Source organism: Dendronephthya gigantea, unplaced genomic scaffold, assembly GCF_004324835.1.
Source record: "Dendronephthya gigantea isolate DGI-Jeju-01 unplaced genomic scaffold, DenGig_1.0 000042F, whole genome shotgun sequence".
Taxonomy (NCBI): domain Eukaryota; kingdom Metazoa; phylum Cnidaria; class Anthozoa; order Malacalcyonacea; family Nephtheidae; genus Dendronephthya; species Dendronephthya gigantea.
The window spans coordinates 1,419,892-1,437,610 of record NW_021163052.1 but is presented as its reverse complement, the minus strand read 5'-3'; the positions used below and the strand labels follow the sequence as shown (position 1 = coordinate 1,437,610).

At 35.9% G+C, this 17,719-nt stretch overlaps 3 protein-coding genes across 3 annotated transcripts; all 3 read right to left on the bottom strand.

The window, feature by feature from the left end:
* Positions 1 to 958: 958 nt before the first annotated feature.
* LOC114526954 (T-cell-specific guanine nucleotide triphosphate-binding protein 1-like) lies at positions 959 to 4,846 on the bottom strand. Its single transcript, XM_028548500.1, has 3 exons — positions 4,572 to 4,846; positions 2,585 to 3,129; positions 959 to 1,845 (listed from the first exon to the last, which is right to left on the bottom strand). Exons 1-3 carry the CDS (start codon positions 4,778 to 4,780, stop codon positions 1,427 to 1,429), a joined length of 1,173 nt encoding a protein of 390 aa, XP_028404301.1. The 5' UTR covers positions 4,781 to 4,846; the 3' UTR covers positions 959 to 1,426.
* An 819-nt stretch (positions 4,847 to 5,665) lies between these two features.
* LOC114526930 (interferon-inducible GTPase 1-like) lies at positions 5,666 to 10,402 on the bottom strand. The gene is made up of 3 exons (XM_028548475.1): positions 9,973 to 10,402; positions 7,857 to 8,401; positions 5,666 to 6,549 (listed from the first exon to the last, which is right to left on the bottom strand). Exons 1-3 carry the CDS (start codon positions 10,179 to 10,181, stop codon positions 6,158 to 6,160), a joined length of 1,146 nt encoding a protein of 381 aa, XP_028404276.1. The 5' UTR covers positions 10,182 to 10,402; the 3' UTR covers positions 5,666 to 6,157.
* Positions 10,403 to 11,140: 738 nt separating this feature from the next.
* On the bottom strand, positions 11,141 to 17,680 carry LOC114526932 (interferon-inducible GTPase 1-like). The gene is made up of 3 exons (XM_028548478.1): positions 17,411 to 17,680; positions 14,087 to 14,631; positions 11,141 to 12,255 (listed from the first exon to the last, which is right to left on the bottom strand). Exons 1-3 carry the CDS (start codon positions 17,617 to 17,619, stop codon positions 11,837 to 11,839), a joined length of 1,173 nt encoding a protein of 390 aa, XP_028404279.1. The 5' UTR covers positions 17,620 to 17,680; the 3' UTR covers positions 11,141 to 11,836.
* Between the last annotated feature and the right edge of the window lie 39 nt (positions 17,681 to 17,719).

Sequence of the window (17,719 nt, the reverse complement as noted above, 5' to 3'; positions counted from 1 at the left end):
TATGCAAAAATTTGAGATGCATTCATGTCAAATAATATCAAAGGTAGCCTTATAATTGGCTTATTTAATTAGCCATTTCCCAATCGAGCAGGGTACTGGGTCTAGTCGCGATCCGAAAGCATCTATGGACAAATGATTTCAGACTTTTATTTCCTTTCCCTACAAACAGTCTATAGTATAGATGCTTTGCGGTTGGCAACTTGACCCAGTACCCTGCTCGATTGGGAAATATTTACACTTATAAGACTTTTATATAATTGTACAAATTTTAATTAAGTAACTTTTATATTTTAAAAACTTTTATATAATTTTACTAATTTTACCGTCTGGATTCTTTCCTAGTAGATAGCAGTCAATGGTTCTTAAAGTACTCCGCGCTCCTGCTTTAACTTTCATCATCAGGATTTCACTGGAACTATTAATTTTGCCGTCTCATTCTTATGCAAATATTTTGCGCATATAAGTGTTTTCAGAAGAAATCCGTCGTGTACAAAACAGACTATATCAATATTCACCCGTGAGTTACTGTAATAGTTGTCGCCTGATTATGGGGTTATGAGGTTATGAGGGTTATGAGGTCGCTATATCTCTTTGATCAGATCAAATAACCGAGCGGAACGTCAGCGGGTTGAGGTCGCTTTAGCTGTTTATTTCATCTCGCGCCAGAATAAAATTTTAGCCAGGATATATTTAATGTTTTAAATACTACTGGCCCGGCCGTGTGTTACACTGTGTTATTTTGTGTGTAAAGAATATCGCGCGAAATCATTAATCAGTGATTATCACAAAAAATCCTAATGGACAGGTTTAAGAGACCTACTGCATCTGTCTTTAGTAGATTTATACTGATAATGATAAATATCTCTTGCTTTTCGGTCAAAGAATGTCTAATAATAATATGCCGTAAATTCAAGTATATCTAATTTCAAAAGCATAAGAACAATTTAATGACATCCAAACAACTTATTGTTAAAAAATTTGTATCGATGTTCGCCTTAACTTTGCAGCAAATACTTACAGTATATTGATTAGGTAAAACAATTAACATGCAAAATTTGATATGAATGCTATAAATAAAGCATGCATATCCCATAATAATAAAGCACTATATTAGTCAGTGATCACCGACAATGACCATCCCTGGTGATTGAATCACGTGAGATCTAGGCTAAATCCACTCCTGCGTGCAGTTGCTCTATATGTAGTTAATTACAAAAAACTGTGCTGTTTATTCTGGAGTATACTCATTCTGGAGTATACTCGTGCTGCATTCTGCAGTAAATAAATTCGTTTGAGTTCTAAATATGAGCGATGATCTGAATTATTTTCAAGCATTAATTTTTTGTTTGAGAACTTTCATATTTCTCCTACACATTTTAACAGTTTCCATGGCCTATTTTACTAAATAACTTGCAGGTAATAAGTTTTATACTATTTCATCAGTACGTTCCACACGACCTTCTTCTTCACTTATTTCCTCATCTCCGATGGCAGCTTCATCCAGTATTTCGTTTGAAAAATTTTCGATTTCCGTTAAGATTTCGTCCAGAACATCACCGGTTCTACACCATGCACAGCAGAAACAACAACAACAACAACAACTGGATATTTTTTGACAAGGCTTTTTCTTCTTTGTATAAAATTCGGTCATTCTTTCTTTAAATTCTTGTTTCATTTTCTTATATTCTTCGGAATTTTCCTCTGGAAGCCCGAGTCTAGATCTGTAGAATCCGATTATCGGATTGAGTAGTATCGTGCTTAACAACTCCGAAATGCAACCGAACGTAATAAGATCAAACGGAAATAAGATAATAGCGGGAAGGAACTTGATTATGCATAGCCAACCTGCAAGTTCAAAGTTGAATTGTTTAATGTAATATGACAAAATTAGCACAAGAAAACAAAACTTTTTGATATTTTTTTTGCGTGCTTGAGCGATGTTTGTTCTCATGTTCTAGTGAAATCATGGAACCGAAATTTTACTGTAAAAAAATATTTGTGAAAAGAGTGTTCGATAAAAAATGTATAATGTTCAATTACTGACGACACCGTGTTAATACAGAGTAGAATTCATGTTTTGTTGCGCGTATTTATGGCGTAGTTTAAAGGTAACTATCCGAAAAAATAAACTATAATGTAGAAGGTTTTGGTTCACTAACTGATTTTCCTCTCTCGTGCAAAAGTAGGTGACCAAAAGAAAATGATCAAAAGCACAAACATTGTGATGTTTTTTGCAGTTTTGGTTGTCAACAGCTCAGACCTTTGTAAAACAGCGTTAATTATGTATATTTCCTTAACAATGACCAGGCTTAACCGACTCGTAAAAACGTTGTTTCAACCGAAAATACAGTTGCGCAGATTAATGCAGCAGGTCAAATTGCATGTTTAGTATCTAATCCAAAACTCAATTTATACTACATGATCAGGAAATTAGTCAGATTTCTATGCACAGTCTGCCCTAAGAAAGTGACACTAAAGAATTATCCTTAACCAGCTGATAGTTTTAGCTAGCGCATATAGAATTAAAGTAATTCCGAAAAATGATTACTGATACCTTGGACAATTCATCTTAATGCTAACTCACCTCGCCAATTCTTAACTTTCATGCTGACGATTTTCTTCGATTTGATCTTCACTGAAAACGTTAATTTCTCTTTCTGAAGAGTAGGCAACCTTCTCATGATGACGTCTATCAGGAGTCTGAAATCCCACTTTTCTCTGTCGTGGTTGCTTACAAGAAAGATCTCGTCTTCATTAATGCTAATGCCGTCCTTCTTTAAATTTTCACGACAATCATCCCGAATTTCTTTTATCACGTCTTCCATATCACGTGTTTTTCTTTTCGTTTCGTTCTCCTCATCCAAGTCCACTTTCGTACGCACCAAAAAGAAAGATTTTCCCAATAACTTGATATTCTTCGCTGTGTCAGAGTCATCTTTTCTGAACCTTGTTGCACTTAAAATAAAAAAAAAATCGCACGACTGGAATAGGTCAAGATGGGATGGCGTGCTGTTTTGGGGTAGATCCACCAATATCATCTTCGGATAATCTGGATGAGAGTAATAAACAGATTCAGATTGTGTTTCCACAATGCCTGTTTTCGCAGCTCTCTCGTCGTCGTCATCAATCCTGTGTGAAAAATTACAAAACATTCAAATAATCGACGACTGATAAACGTTTGACGAGTGATGGTTATATGTAAAATACAGAGAAACTGAAAGTTCCATTATCGCATTTGAGTTAAAAATCGGGTCACGTCGAAAGCCTATCTAGAATGGAATGTTACTCCTATGTAATTTACATACAATCAATGGTATACTGGTGTACGGTGAATTAAAGTTCATTTTGTTCTCATATTACTGCAGATTCTCGGAAAACTTTTTCGATAGACGCATTAGAGATGTTGAAGGTTTTAAAGGTTGATCGTCACTATTGCCTAGACATAGGTCTATAGCTGGATTTATATATAGCTCGATTCGATGGAGACGGACATCCTCCCAGACAACATTTACAAGAGAAAATATTTATATATATAGCCTTTACAAGTACATGTACTTGTACTGGGTTTACATTTTTTGGGCCAGGTCAATATATAGATGCCTTAAAATCTATTAAGACGTAGTGCCTTGATTACAAATGCTATCTAAAATGGCGTGCATTGGTGTACGGTGAATAAAAGTTCATGAAATACTTATTCTTTTTGTGCAGCCAATGGCGTGAATCTATAGTTTTCGGGACGATGCTCGAATGTCGTAATTTTCTTACACTGTATTTGAAACCCGGGCAATAACTTGCGTAAAGGGTCACGTCATAGCATGAGAACGATTTACTACCAATTCCAAGCAGTTTTAGTAGGAATCGAGTCAGATCATCTTTCAACCAAGTCTCGATCTAGGAATACAAGCTGCCTGCTGGAATATCAATTACATAGTCTAACCCACATACACGCGTTTTTACACCTAGAGCACCTTATTTTGTATGAACATTTTGCGCGATGTTAATATTTATAATAAATCCTTATTTAACGTTACAAATAACGAAACTGTCGAAGCGTATAAATGCAATAATTCTCCAACGAGAAATATTAGAACTGTTTATATCAGGGAGATTTCCAATACAACACATACCCTAGCGACTCGAAACTTTTCCATACTTCACTACCCAGTTTAACGTCGGCTACGTGGCACGTCCATTAATAATAAATAGTTCGCTCAAGCACCCTGCAGTTTATGAATATTATAACGTCTCACATTGTTTACTGTTGAAATGTTATCACCTCTTGAAGTGTTGCCATGTTTGTGATATCGAAAGTGAAAATGCGAAAATTGTTTCTCGTTGAATCGAAATAAATTGCTAAACTTAGTACATGTTACTGACGGTCAATTGTCTATATATTCACCTATAACACCCTACACAGGAAAAACATAAACGAACTCGCAAATATAAGGTTTCCTGATAGCTGGCTGTTAAACGGTGATATCATGCACAGCCGTATTAGCCGCATGACTGAATAAACAAATCGAAACTTCGTATTAGAACAAACTAGCGAATTGAAATGTACTTATCCTCACCCTCTAAAAGCGTTAATAAAGCTTGATTTCCCGGCTCCTGGTGATCCAGTGACGCCAATTTTGACTTCTGCCTCTTGCCAATTCTTCAACTTTTCTCTCATTAAAGCTTGTGCTCCTACGACCCCTTCCTCTTTAAGAATACAGTCAAATTCTTTCGCTTCCTCTTCCGTATTTCTAAAAGGCGCATATTTTGATCCAGACGCGTCCATAACGAGAAGGGACAATGTCAGTTGGCGTTGGTGTCAAAAGCGAAACTGCGAAAACGTCGGCTACAAATTTGCTAAATCATTATGCAAAAATTTGAGAGATGCATTCATGTCGAATAATGTCAAAGGTAGCCTTATAATTGGCTTATTGCGGTTGGCGACTTGACCCAGTACCCTGCTCGATTGGGAAATGACTAATTACCCTTATAGAACTTTTATATAATTTTACTATGTTCGTTTTCCCGTCATGAGTCTTTCCTAGTAGATAGCAGTCAATGATTTTTAATGAAGTATTCCGCGCTTCTGCTTAACTATTTGTTGTCTCATTTTTATGCAAATATTTCGTTTAAAAAACGAGATTTGTTTTGTGCATGCGTATGCGTGTTTTTAGAAGAAATCCGTCGTGTGCAAAAGAGACTATATGAATATTTAACCACCGCCACCCCCTTCCCACGAGTTATTGTTTTAGTTATTGGCTGATCGCCAGTGGGTTATGGGGTCTCTATTTATTTCATCAAATAACCGAGCGGAACATCAGCTGGTTATGAGGTCGCTATGGCTGTTTATTTCATCTCGCGCCAGAATAAAATTTTAACCAGGATATATTTTATGTATTAAATACTGGCCCGACCGTTGGAACTGCCGGGGTGATGGGGACTGCAGTCATCCAATTTTTACACTGTTATTTTGTGTGTATATCCCGCGAAATCATCGATCAGTGATTGTCACAAAAAATGGTAATTGACATGTTTATGATCGAGACCTACTGCATTGGTTTTTAGTAGATTTATACTGATAATGATAAATATCTTTGGCATTTCGGTCAAGAAATGTCTAATAATAATGCGCCGTAAATTCAAGTATATCTAATTTCAAAGGCATAAGAACAATTTAATGACATCCAAACAACTTATTGTTTATAAATTTGCATCGATGTTCGCCTTAACTTTGCAGCAAATCTTTACAGTATGTTGATTAGGTAAAATAATTAACATGCAAAATTCGATATGAATGCTATAAATAAAGCATGCATATCCCATAATAATAAAGCACTACATTAGTCAGTGATCACCGACAATGACCATCGCTAGTGATTGAATCACGTGAGATCTAGGCTAAATCCACTTTTGCGTGCTGTTGCTCTATGCTCTGCGTGCTGTAGTTAATTACAAAAAAAACTGTGCTGTTTATTCTGGAGTATACGTGCTGCATTCTGCAGTAAATAAATTCGTTTGAGTTTTAAATATGAGCGATTATCTGAATTATTTTCAAGCATTAATTTTTTGTTTGAGAACATTCATATTTCTCCTACACATTTTAACAGTTTTCATGCCATATTTTACTAAATAACTTGCAGGTAATAAGTTTTATACTATTTCATCAGTTCCTCTTCACGCGACCTTCTTCTTCACTTATTTCCTCTTCTCCGATGGCAGCTTCATCCAGTATTTCGTTTGAAAAATTTTCGATTTTCGTTAAGATTTCGTCCAGAGCATCACAGGTTCTACACCATGCACAGCAGAAACAACTGGATATTTGTGGCCTAGGCGTTTTCTTCTTTGGATAAAATTCGGTCATTCTTTCTTTAAATTCTTGTTTCATTTTCCTATACTCTGCGGAATTCTCCTCTGGAAGCCCGAGTCTAGATCTGTAAAATCTGATCAACGCAATATATAGTTTCGTGCTTAACCACTCCGAAATGAAGCCCAACGTAATAAGATCATACGGAAATATGATAATAGTGGGAGGGAATTTCATTATCCGTAGCCAACCTGCAAGTTCAAATTTGAATTGTTTAATGTAATATGAAAAAATTAACATAAGAAAACAAAATTTTTTGAAATTTTGTTTGCGTGCTTGAGAGATATTTGTTCTGGTGTTCTGGTGAAATCATTCGTGAATCTAGATGGAACCGAAACTTTACTGTAAAAAAAGATATTTGTGAAAAGTGTGTTGGGTAAAAAATGTAAAATGTTCAATTACTCACGACACTGCGTTAATACAGAGTACAATTAATATTTGTCGCGCGTATTTATGGCGTAGTTTAAAGGTAGCCAAAAAAAAACTATATCTGTAGTAAGTTTTGGTTCACTAATTGATTTTCTCTCCTGTGCAGGAATAGGTGATCAATAGAAAGTGAAAAAAAAGGACAAACATTGAGATGTTTTTTGCAGTTTTGATTATAAACTGCTCACACTTTTGTAAAACAGCGTTAATTATGTATATTTCCTTAACAATGACCAGGCTTAACCGACACGTAAAAACGTTGTTTCTACCGAAAATACAATTGCGCAGATTAATGCAGCAGGTCAAATTGCATGTTTAGTATCTAATCCAAAACTCAATTTATACTACTGATCAGGAAATTAGTCAGATTTCTATGTACAGATTGTCCCAAAAAGATGACACTAAATTAAGAATTATCCTCTTGTTTTAATTGATATTTGAACGCTACGCTAAACCAAAAGATGCATAGACATCAGCTTCTTGAATTTTAGATAACTCTTATTATAATAAACGTCCACTTAATTCCATTGAAATCATGGCTCGACTGACATCTTTGTAGTATAACACTATATAACTGAGTCTTTGTTGTATAACACAGTATAATTTTATTGAATTCCCTCGTACGTAATCACGCACGTTTAAGAGAGGTTTAAAAACGATGAGATAATTTCTATAGTGTCACTTTTTTATGGACACACTATATATATAGTTATCTCTCATTTTATTACCAGACAAAAAAAGAGAGAAAACGATAGCGACGTTTTTCATTCACAGCTTGAAATCGTTCTTTAGCCGTTGTAAATTTAAAGTGATCACCGACGCTAGAAAAGTCGCTATTTTAAACTCTCTATTCTTTCAATACCATGCCTAATTTTGAGGCGTATATATTCCGTGAAAAAAGTTCTCGCGATATATCTTCCCTTGGGAAAGAAATTCTGCCGCAATTCCTAAATATACGTTTAGTCTCTAAATGATAAGCATAATGATTACTATGATTTTTTCATTTTTTCCCTTCTCAAACAAATGGTGTAGGCATAGATACCTTGGACAATTCATCTTAATGCTGACTCACCTCGCCAATTCTTAACTTTCATGCTCACGATATTCTTCGATCTGATCTTCACTGACAACGTTAATTTCTCTTTTTGAAGAGTAGGCATCTTTTTCATGATGACGTCTATCAGGAGTCTGAAATCCCACTTTTCTCTGTCGTGGTTGCTTACAAGAAAGATCTCGTCTTCATTAATGCTAATGCCGTCCTTCTTTAAATTTTCACGACAATCATCCCGAATTTCTTTTATCACGTCTTCCATATCACGTGTTTTTCTTTTCGTTTCGTTCTCCTCATCCAAGTCCACTTTCGTACGCACCAAAAAGAAAGATTTTCCCAATAACTTGATATTCTTCGCTGTGTCAGAGTCATCTTTTCTGAACCTTGTTGCACTTAAAATAAAAAAAAAATCGCACGACTGGAATAGGTCAAGATGGGATGGCGTGCTGTTTTGGGGTAGATCCACCAATATCATCTTGGGGTAATCTGGATGAGGGTAATAAACAGATTCAGATTGTGTTTCCACAAAGCCTGTTTTCGCAGCTCTCTCGTCGCTGTCATCAATCCTGTGGGAAAAATTGCAAAACATTCAAATAATCGTTGACCGATAACTGTTTGACGAATAATGATTATATGTAAAAATAGTAAAATACAGAAAAACCAAAGTTCCATAATCGCATTTGAGTTAAAAATCGGGTCACGTCGAAAGCCTATCTAGAATGGAATGTTACTCCTAAAAAATCTGCATACAATCAATGGCGTAGCTGTACGGTGAAATGCTTACTCTTTTTGTATTAAATAATCTGGCATATAATCCAATTGATTCAATAGTTTAATCATCAATCACCCCCCCCCCCCGCTTTGTTTTCATATTACTGCAGATTCTCAAACAAACTTTTTCGATGGACGCATTGGAGACGTTGAAGGTCTTAAAGGTTGATCGTCACTATTGCCTAGACATAGGCCTATAGCTGGATTTATATATAGCCCGATTCCATTGAGCTATATGTCCATGCAACTTTTCTATTTGTATACGGGGACTTTATGTTTTTAGTAAAAGTTTCATTACAACTTTAATCTCCCCACCCATTGTAGCCTTTACAAGTACATGTACTTGTACTTGGTTCTCATTTTTTGGGCCAGGTCAATATATAGATGCCTTAAAATCTATTAAGACGTAGTGCCTTCATTAAAAATTCTATCTAAATAGCGTGCATTGGTGTACGGTGAATAAAAGTTCATCACATGCTTATTCTTTTTGTGCAGAATTTCGTGAATCTATAGTTTTCGGGACGATGCTAGAATTTTGTAATTCTCTTATACTGTATTTGAAATCTGGACAATATCTCGCGTAAAGGGTCACGTCATAGCACAAAAACGATTTACTACGAATTCCAAGCAGTTTTATTAGGAATCGAGTCACATCACCTTTCAGCCAAGTTTCGATCTAGGAATAGTTACCTGCTTGAGTATCAATTACATGCATAGGCTAACCCACATGCACGCATTTTTACACCTAGAGCGCCTTATTTTGTATGCATGAACATTATGCACGACGCTAATATTTATAATAAATCCTTATTTAACGTTACAAATAACGAAACTGTCGAAGCGTATAAATCCAATAATTCTCCAACGAGAAATATTAGAACTGTTTATATCAGGGAGATTTCCAATAAAACACATACCCAAGCGACTCGAAACTTTTCCATACTTCACTACCCAGTGTAACGTCGGCTACGTGGCACGTCCATTAATAATAAATAGTTCGCTCAAGCACCCTGCAGTTTATGAATATTATATCGTCTCATATTGTTTACTGTTAAAATTTTATCACCTCTTGAAGTGTTGCCATGTTTGTGATATCGAAAGTGAAAATGCGAAAATTGTTTCTCGTTGAATTGAAATAAATTGCTAAACTTTGTAGTTGTTACTGACGGTCAACTGTCTATATATTCACCTATAACACGCTACACAGGAAAAACATAAACGACCTCGCAAATATAAGGCTTTCTGATAGCTGGCTGTTGAACGGTGATATCATGGACAGCTTATTAGCATCGCTGAATAAACAAATCGAAACTTAGCTTCGTATTAGAACAAACTAGCCAATTGAAATAATTATACTTATCCTCACCCTCTAAAAGCGTTAATAAAGCTTGATTTCCCGGCTCCTGGTGATCCAGTGACGCCAATTTTGACTTCTGCCTCTTGCCACTTCTTCAACCTTTCTCTCATTAAATTTTGTGCTGCTGCGACCACTTTCTTTTCAGGAAGATCGTTACGTTCTTTTGTACCTTGGATTCTTTCATAATCAGGCTCTTGCTTTGAAGTACAACATCCCATAGCGAACTCGAGCAGTGGTAAGAACAGTCGTCGTACTTGTAAACAACGAAACCGCTAAAGCGTATCAACCACAATACTGAATTGTTATGTAAAAATTTGATAGACGCTACGACCCCTTCCTCTTTAAGAATACAGTCAAATTCTTTCGCCTCCTCTTCCACATTTCTAAAAGGCGCATATTTTGATTGATTGATTCAGATGCGTCCATAACGAGCATCGGCAATGTCAGTTGACGTGGTTGTCAACAGCGAAACCGCGAATTAAAGCGTCGGCTACAAATTTGCTAGATCAATATGCAAAAATTTGATAGATGCATTCATGTCAAATGATATCAAAGGTAGCCTTATAATTAATTGGCTTATTTAATTAGCCATTTCCCAATCGACCAAAGTACTGGGTTTAGTCGCGATCCGCAAAGCATCTATGGACAAATGATCTCAGACTTTTATTTCCTTTCCAGTCCATAGATGCTTTGCGGTTGGCAACTTCACCCAGTACCCTGCTCGATTGGGAAATGACTAATTACGCTGATACGACTTTTATATACTTTTTATATGCTCGTTTTCCCGTCATGAGTCTTTCCTAGTAGATAGCAGTCAATGGTTTTTAATGAAGTATTCCGCGCTTCTGCTTAACTATTTGTTGTCTCATTCTTATGCAAATATTTCGTTTAAAAAACGAGATTTGTTTTGTGCGTATGCGTGTTTTCAGGAGAAATCCGTCGTGTGCAAAACAGACTATATGGGTATTTACCCCCTTCCCACGAGTTATCGTTTTAGTTATTGGCTGATCGCCCGCGGGTTATGGGGTTGCTATTATTTCATCAAATAACCGAGCGAAACATCAGCTGGTTATGAGGTCGCTATAGCTGTTTATTTCATCTCGCGCAAGAATAAAATTTTAGCCAGGATATATTTTATCTATTGAATACTGGCCCGACCGTCGGAACTGGGGTGATGGGGACTGCAGTCACCCAATTTTTACACCGTTTTTTTGTGTGTAAATCGCGCGAAATCATCAATCAGTGATTGACACAATAAATTCTAATTGACAGGTTTATGATACCTACTGCATTTGTCTTTAGTAGACTTATATTGATAATGATGAATATCTCTGGCATTTCGGTCAAAGAATGTCTAATAATAATGTGCCGTAAATTCAAGTATATCTAATTTCCAAGGCATAAGAACAATTTAAAGACATGCAAACAACTTATTGTTTAAAAATTTGTATCGATGTTCGCCTTAACTTTGCAGCAAGTCTTTACAGTATGTTGATTAGGTAAAACAATTAACATGCAAAATTTGGTATGAATGCTATAAATAAAGCATGTCCATAATAATAAAGCACAACATTAGTCAGTGATCACCGACAATGACCATCGCTGGTAATTGAAGCACATGAGATCTAGGCTAAATCCACTTCTGCGTGCTGTAGCTTTATGTGTAGTTAATTACAAAAAAACTGTGCTGTTTATTCTGAAGTATATACGTGCTGCATTCTGCAGTAAATAAATTCGTTTGATTTCTAAATATGAGCCATGATCTGAATTATTTTCAAACATTAATTTTTTGTTTGAGAACATTCATATTTCTCCTACACATTTTAACACTTTTCATGGCCTATTTTACTAAATGACTTGCAGGTGATAAGTTTTATACTATTTCATCAGTACGCTCCACACGACCTTCTTCTTCACTTATTTCCTCTTCCCCGATGGCAGCTTCATCCAGTATTTCGTTTGAAAAATTTTCAATTTCCGTTAAGATTTCGTCCAGAGCATCACCGGTTCTACACCATGCACAGCAGAAACAACAACAACAACAACAACTTGATATTTTTTGACAAGGCTTTTTCTTCTTTGTATAAATTTGGGTCATTCTTTCTTTAAATTCTTGTTTCATTTTCATATATTCCTCGGAATTTTCCTCTGGAAGCCCGAGACTAGATCTGTAGAATCTGATCAACGCAATATATAGTTTCGTGCTTAACCACTCCGAAATGCAACCGAACGTAATAAGATCAAACGGAAATAAGATAATAGCGGGAAGGAACTTCATTATGCATAGCCAACCTGCAAGTTCAAAGTTGAATTGTTTAATGTAATATGATAAAATTAGCACACGAAAACAAAACTTTTGGAAATTTTTTTTGCGTGCTTGAGCGATGTTTGTTCTCATGGTCCGGTCAAATCATTCGTGAATCTAGATGCATGGAACCGAAATATTACTGTAAAAAAAAAATTATTATATACCACTTGTCAAAGTTTTGTTTTCGTAGCATTTCATTGGTCGAGAGCGAATCACGCGAGAGTGACGAAATTTTGATGTCGCTAGCGCGACCCCCTGCAGAGTGAGATAACGTGTTATTTCATGGGAAATAACAGCTTTTATCCATTTGAAATTATGTCTTTTATGAATAGATATTTCGTTGTTTACCTTGTAGCTTGGTTTTTCTTTGACAAGTGGTATATAATAAAAAACTTATTTACTGAGAACTCAGAAAACATTATGTTTTGTGGACCCTCGAGAGGTCTCGGGTCCACAAAACTTAACGTTTCCTTCGTTCGCAGTGAATAAGTGTTAATTGTGAAAAGAGTGTTGGGTAAAAAATTTATAATGTTCAATTATTGACGACACCGTGTTAATACAGATTTGAATTCATGTTTTGTTGCCCGTATTTATGGCGTAGTTTAAAGGTAACTATCCGAAAAAATAAACTATAATTGTAATAGGTTTTGGTTCACTAATTGATTTTCCTCTCTCGTGCAAAAGTAGGTGACCAGTAGAAAATCATCAAAAGGACAACATTCTGATGTTTTTTGCAGTTTTGGTTATCAACAGCTCAGATCTTCGTAAAACAGCGTTAATTATGTATATTTCCTGAACAATGACCAGGCTTAACCGACACGTAAAAACGTTGTTTCTACCGAGAATGCAATTGCGCAGATTAATGCAGCAGGTCAAATTGCATGTTTAGTATCTAATCAAAAACTTGATGATTATATACCACATGATCAGGAAATTAGTCAGATTTCTATGTACAGAGTGTCCCAAGAAAGGTGACACTAAAGAACTATCCAGAATCCTTTACCAGCTGCATGATAGTTTTGGCACATATAGAATTAAAATAATAAAATAATGATAGCATAATGCAAATTTTATTCTGTATATTTCGAATCTAGATCGACTCATCTTCAGCAGAATGGTATAATTCGAAATATACAGAATAAAATTTGCATTATGCTATCATTTGTCGGAATTTCTTTTAATTCTAAAGAATTATCCTATTGCTTTAATTTGTATTTGAGCGCTACGCTAAACCATATGGCTAAACCAACAGATGCATAGACATCAGCTTCTTGAATTTTAAATAACTCCTATACAATAAAAGTCCACTTAATTCCATTGAAATCATGGCTCGACTGACAAAACAGAGTTTTTGTGGTATAACACAGTATAATTTTATTGAATTCCCTCGTACGTAATCACGTGCGTTTAAGAAAGGTTTATAAACAATGAGATAATTTCTATAGTGTCACTTTTTTTTGGGACACACTATATATATAGTTATCTCGCATCAGTAGTACCAGACAAAAAAAAGAGAGAAAACGATAGCGACGTTTTTTATTCACAACCTGAAATCGTTCTTTAGCCGTTTTAAATTTAAAGTGATCACCGACGCTAGAAAAGTCGCTATTTTAAACTCTCTATTCTTTCAATACCATCCCTATTTTTGAGGCGTATATATTCCGTGGGAAAAGATCTCGCGATATATCTTCCCTTGGGAAAGAAATTCTGATGATTACTAATATAATGATTACTATGATTTTTTCATTTTTTCCCTTCTCAAACAAATGGTGTAGGCATAGATACCTTGGACAATTCATCTTAATGCTGACTCACCTCGCCAATTCTTAACTTTCATGCTCACGATATTCTTCGATCTGATCTTCACTGACAACGTTAATTTCTCTTTTTGAAGAGTAGGCATCTTTTTCATGATGACGTCTATCAGGAGTCTGAAATCCCATTTTTCTTTGTAGTGGTTGCTTACAAGAAAGATCTCGTCTTCATTAATGCTAATGCCGTCCTTCTTTAAATTTTCACGACACTCATCCCGAATTTCTTTTATCACGTCTTCCATATCACGTGTTTTTCTTTTCGTTTCGTTCTCCTCATCCAAGTCCACTTTCGTACGCACCAAAAAGAAAGATTTTCCCATTGACTCGATATCCTTCGCTGTGTCGGAGTTATCTTTTCTGAACCTTGTTGCACTTAAAATAAAAAAAAAATCGCACGACTGGAATAGGTCAAGACAGGGTGGCGTGCTGTTTTGGGATAGATCCACCAATATCATCTTCGGGTAATCTGGATGAGGGTAATAAACAGATTCAGATTGTGTTCCCACAGTGCCTGTTTTCGCAGCTCTCTCGTCGTTGTCATCAATCCTGTGTGAAAAATTGCAAAACATTCAAATAATCGTCAACAGATAAATGTTTGACGAATGATGATTATATGTAAAAATAGTAAAATACAGAGAAACTGAAAGTTCTATAATCCGATTCAAAAATCGGATCACGTCAAAAGCCTATCTAGAATGGAATGTTACTCCTAAATAATCTACATATAATCGGGCGTACGGTGAATTAAAGTTCATGAAATACTCTTTTTGTGTTAAATAATCTACATACAATCCAGTTGATTCAATAGCTTAATGATCAACCCCCCCCCCCCCCCCTCACTTTGTTTTCATATTACTACAGATTCTCAAAAAACTTTTTCGATGGACGCATTGGAGACGTTCAAGGTCTTAAAGGTTGATCGTCACTATTGCCTAGACATAGGCCTATAGCTGGATTTATATATAACTCGATTCGATGGAGACGGACATCCTCCCAGACAACATTTAGTAGAGAAAATATTTATATAGTGCGTCTGAAAATATGTCTGCGTATCTTAACGGAGTACGAAGGTCGTTAAGCAAGAAGAACAAAGTCAATATTCTTTTCAATTTTTGCCAGGAGCGTGGCGAACGAGTGGGGATTATGAAGTGTGTCATGTGACATTGATCATCTTTTATCATTTTAACTGTCCATGCAACTTTTCTATTTGTATACGGGGACTTTATGTTTTTAGTAAAAGTTTCATTACAACTTTAATCTCCCCGCCCATTGTAGCCTTTACAAGTACATGTACTTGTACTGGGCTTTCATTTTTTGGGCCAGGTCAATATATAGATGCCTTTATGGACTGGTCCTAGTGTTTGGGTGTCATAGAAGGGACCCTAGCTTAAATTGAATATCTCCGCAAGTATTTAAACTAAAGATACCGGAATACCACCAAACGATAGCGCTTGAAGAGATCATATAAATGCTATATTCAAATCGGCAGATAGTTTTAAGCCGCACTTGTAATATAAGCCGAAATACTAGCTTGCGTTGTTATCTCAAATTACTTGCCCATGGCAACCATATACTTTTCAAAATTCCATGTTTGTCAATTTATTTTGTTCTCTGTTAGCTTTAGACTGTCTCAATTTTGCTTATTATCCATTCTGTTATAACTTCGATGTATTTTTGGATTAGGATGTGCTAGAGAATCGGAGAAATAAGCCATTTTAAGAACTAAGCGATGAGCCTTGATGAGCGTTGCTAAGCGCGTGTTTAGCGCTTGCTCGGAATGTTGTCACGCGGTTCAAAAATGTGACAAAAGTCTGTGATGCCCACCCCCTAGGCTAATTTTGACCCCAAAAATCGATTCCTGCCGTAAAATTGGACCAAGGGGTCCGTTTTTCGGCTTTTTTTGCCCGAAATTTTTGGTGAATCTTTTTATTATTGTGAAATGCTTTCCGTGAGCGGTGCGATAATACATACCATGATGCAGATTATGAATGTTTATGTAAAAAATCGGCAAAAATCTTCTAAAGGCACGATTTTGAAGCTAAATATATCAAAATGATCCTAGAAATGTGAACTAAATCACGGTAACCAGTTTTTGTTTGCGTTTTGGGCAATATTCTAAGGATTAGGCCGCTTTGAGGTATGATATCGAATAGTAGCCAAATCGCATGCATTCTAAAGCAAATATCCTAGCGAATTTGAAACATATAGAACTAAAAAAACATCTATCCACTGAGGACAATGTCCTCTTTTAAATGGTTTAATTTTTATTAAAATCAGCCAAGTATTTGCACAGAAAATGCAAGTTAAAGTGAGCCAACCATTTTTAAAGGTCATCTGATCAGCTGACAAAGAGGTATTAAGACGTAATGCCTTCATTAAAAATTCTATCTAAATAGCATGCATTGGTGTACGGTGAATAAAAGTCCATCACATGCTTATTCTTTTTGTGCAGAATTTCGTGAATCTATAGTTTTCGAGACGATGCTCGAATTTTGTAATTTTCCTTCACTCTATTTGAAATCTGGGCAATATCTCGCGTAAAGGGTCACGTCATAGCATGAGAACGATTTACTAGGAATTCCAAGCAGTTTTATTAGGAATCGAGTCAGATCAACTTTTCAGCCAAGTTTCGATCTAGGAATAGCTACCTGCTTGAGTGTCAATTACATAGTCTAACCATGCACATGCACGCGTTTTTACACCTAGAGCACCTTATTTTGTATATTATGCACCATGCCAATATTTATAATAAATCTATATTAACATTACAATTAACGAAACTGGCGAAGGGTATAAATGCAATAATTCTCCAACGAGAAATATTAGAACGGTTTAGACTTTAGATCAGGGGGATTTCCAATAAAACACATACCCAGGCGACTCGAAACTTTTCCATACTTCACTACCCAGTTTAACGTTCGCTACGTGGCACGTCCATTAATAATAAATAGTTTGCTCAAGCACCCTGCAGTTTATGAATATTATATCGTCTCATATTGTTTACTGTTAAACTGATTGTGTCACCTCTTGAAGTGTTGCCATGTTTGTGATATCGAAAGTGAAAATGCGAAAATCGTTTCTCGTTGAATCGAAATAAATTGTTAAATTTAGTACTTGTTACTGACGGTCAACTGTCTATATAATATCATTAACCTATGACACCCTACACAGGAAACATAAACGAACTCGCCAATATAAGGCTTCTTGATAACTGGCTGTTAAACGGTGATATCATGCACAGCCGTATTAGCAAGGCTGAATGAACAAATCGATACTTAGCTTCGTATTAGAACAAACTAGCCAATTGAAATATACTTATCCTCACCCTCTAAAAGCGTTAATAAAGCTTGATTTCCCGGCTCCTGGTGACCCAGTGACGCCAATTTTGACTTCTTCCTCTTGCCAATTCTTCAACTTTTTTCTCATTAAAGCTTGTGCTGCTGCGACTACTTCCTCTTCAGGAAGATCGTTAAGTTCTTCTTTACCTTGGATTCTTTCATAACCAGGCTCTTGCTTTGAAGTACAACATCCCATAGCGAACTCGAGCAGTTGTAGGAACAGTCGTCGTACTTGTAAACAACGAAACCGCTAAAGCGCATCAACCACAATACTGAATTGTTATGTAAAAATTTGA

Coding starts and splice junctions, on each gene's coding strand:
- LOC114526954 (XM_028548500.1), bottom strand. CDS start 4,780: ATGGACGCGTCTGGATCAAAATATGCGCCTTTTAGAAATACGGAAGAG. Junction 3,130..4,571: donor TTTATTAACGCTTTTAGAGG/GTGAGGATAAGT, acceptor TTTTTCACACAG/GATTGATGACGACGACGAGA. Junction 1,846..2,584: donor GAAAGTTAAGAATTGGCGAG/GTGAGTTAGCAT, acceptor TTGAACTTGCAG/GTTGGCTATGCATAATCAAG.
- LOC114526930 (XM_028548475.1), bottom strand. CDS start 10,181: ATGGGATGTTGTACTTCAAAGCAAGAGCCTGATTATGAAAGAATCCAA. Junction 8,402..9,972: donor TTTATTAACGCTTTTAGAGG/GTGAGGATAAGT, acceptor TTTTTCCCACAG/GATTGATGACAGCGACGAGA. Junction 6,550..7,856: donor GAAAGTTAAGAATTGGCGAG/GTGAGTCAGCAT, acceptor TTGAACTTGCAG/GTTGGCTACGGATAATGAAA.
- LOC114526932 (XM_028548478.1), bottom strand. CDS start 17,619: ATGGGATGTTGTACTTCAAAGCAAGAGCCTGGTTATGAAAGAATCCAA. Junction 14,632..17,410: donor TTTATTAACGCTTTTAGAGG/GTGAGGATAAGT, acceptor TTTTTCACACAG/GATTGATGACAACGACGAGA. Junction 12,256..14,086: donor GAAAGTTAAGAATTGGCGAG/GTGAGTCAGCAT, acceptor TTGAACTTGCAG/GTTGGCTATGCATAATGAAG.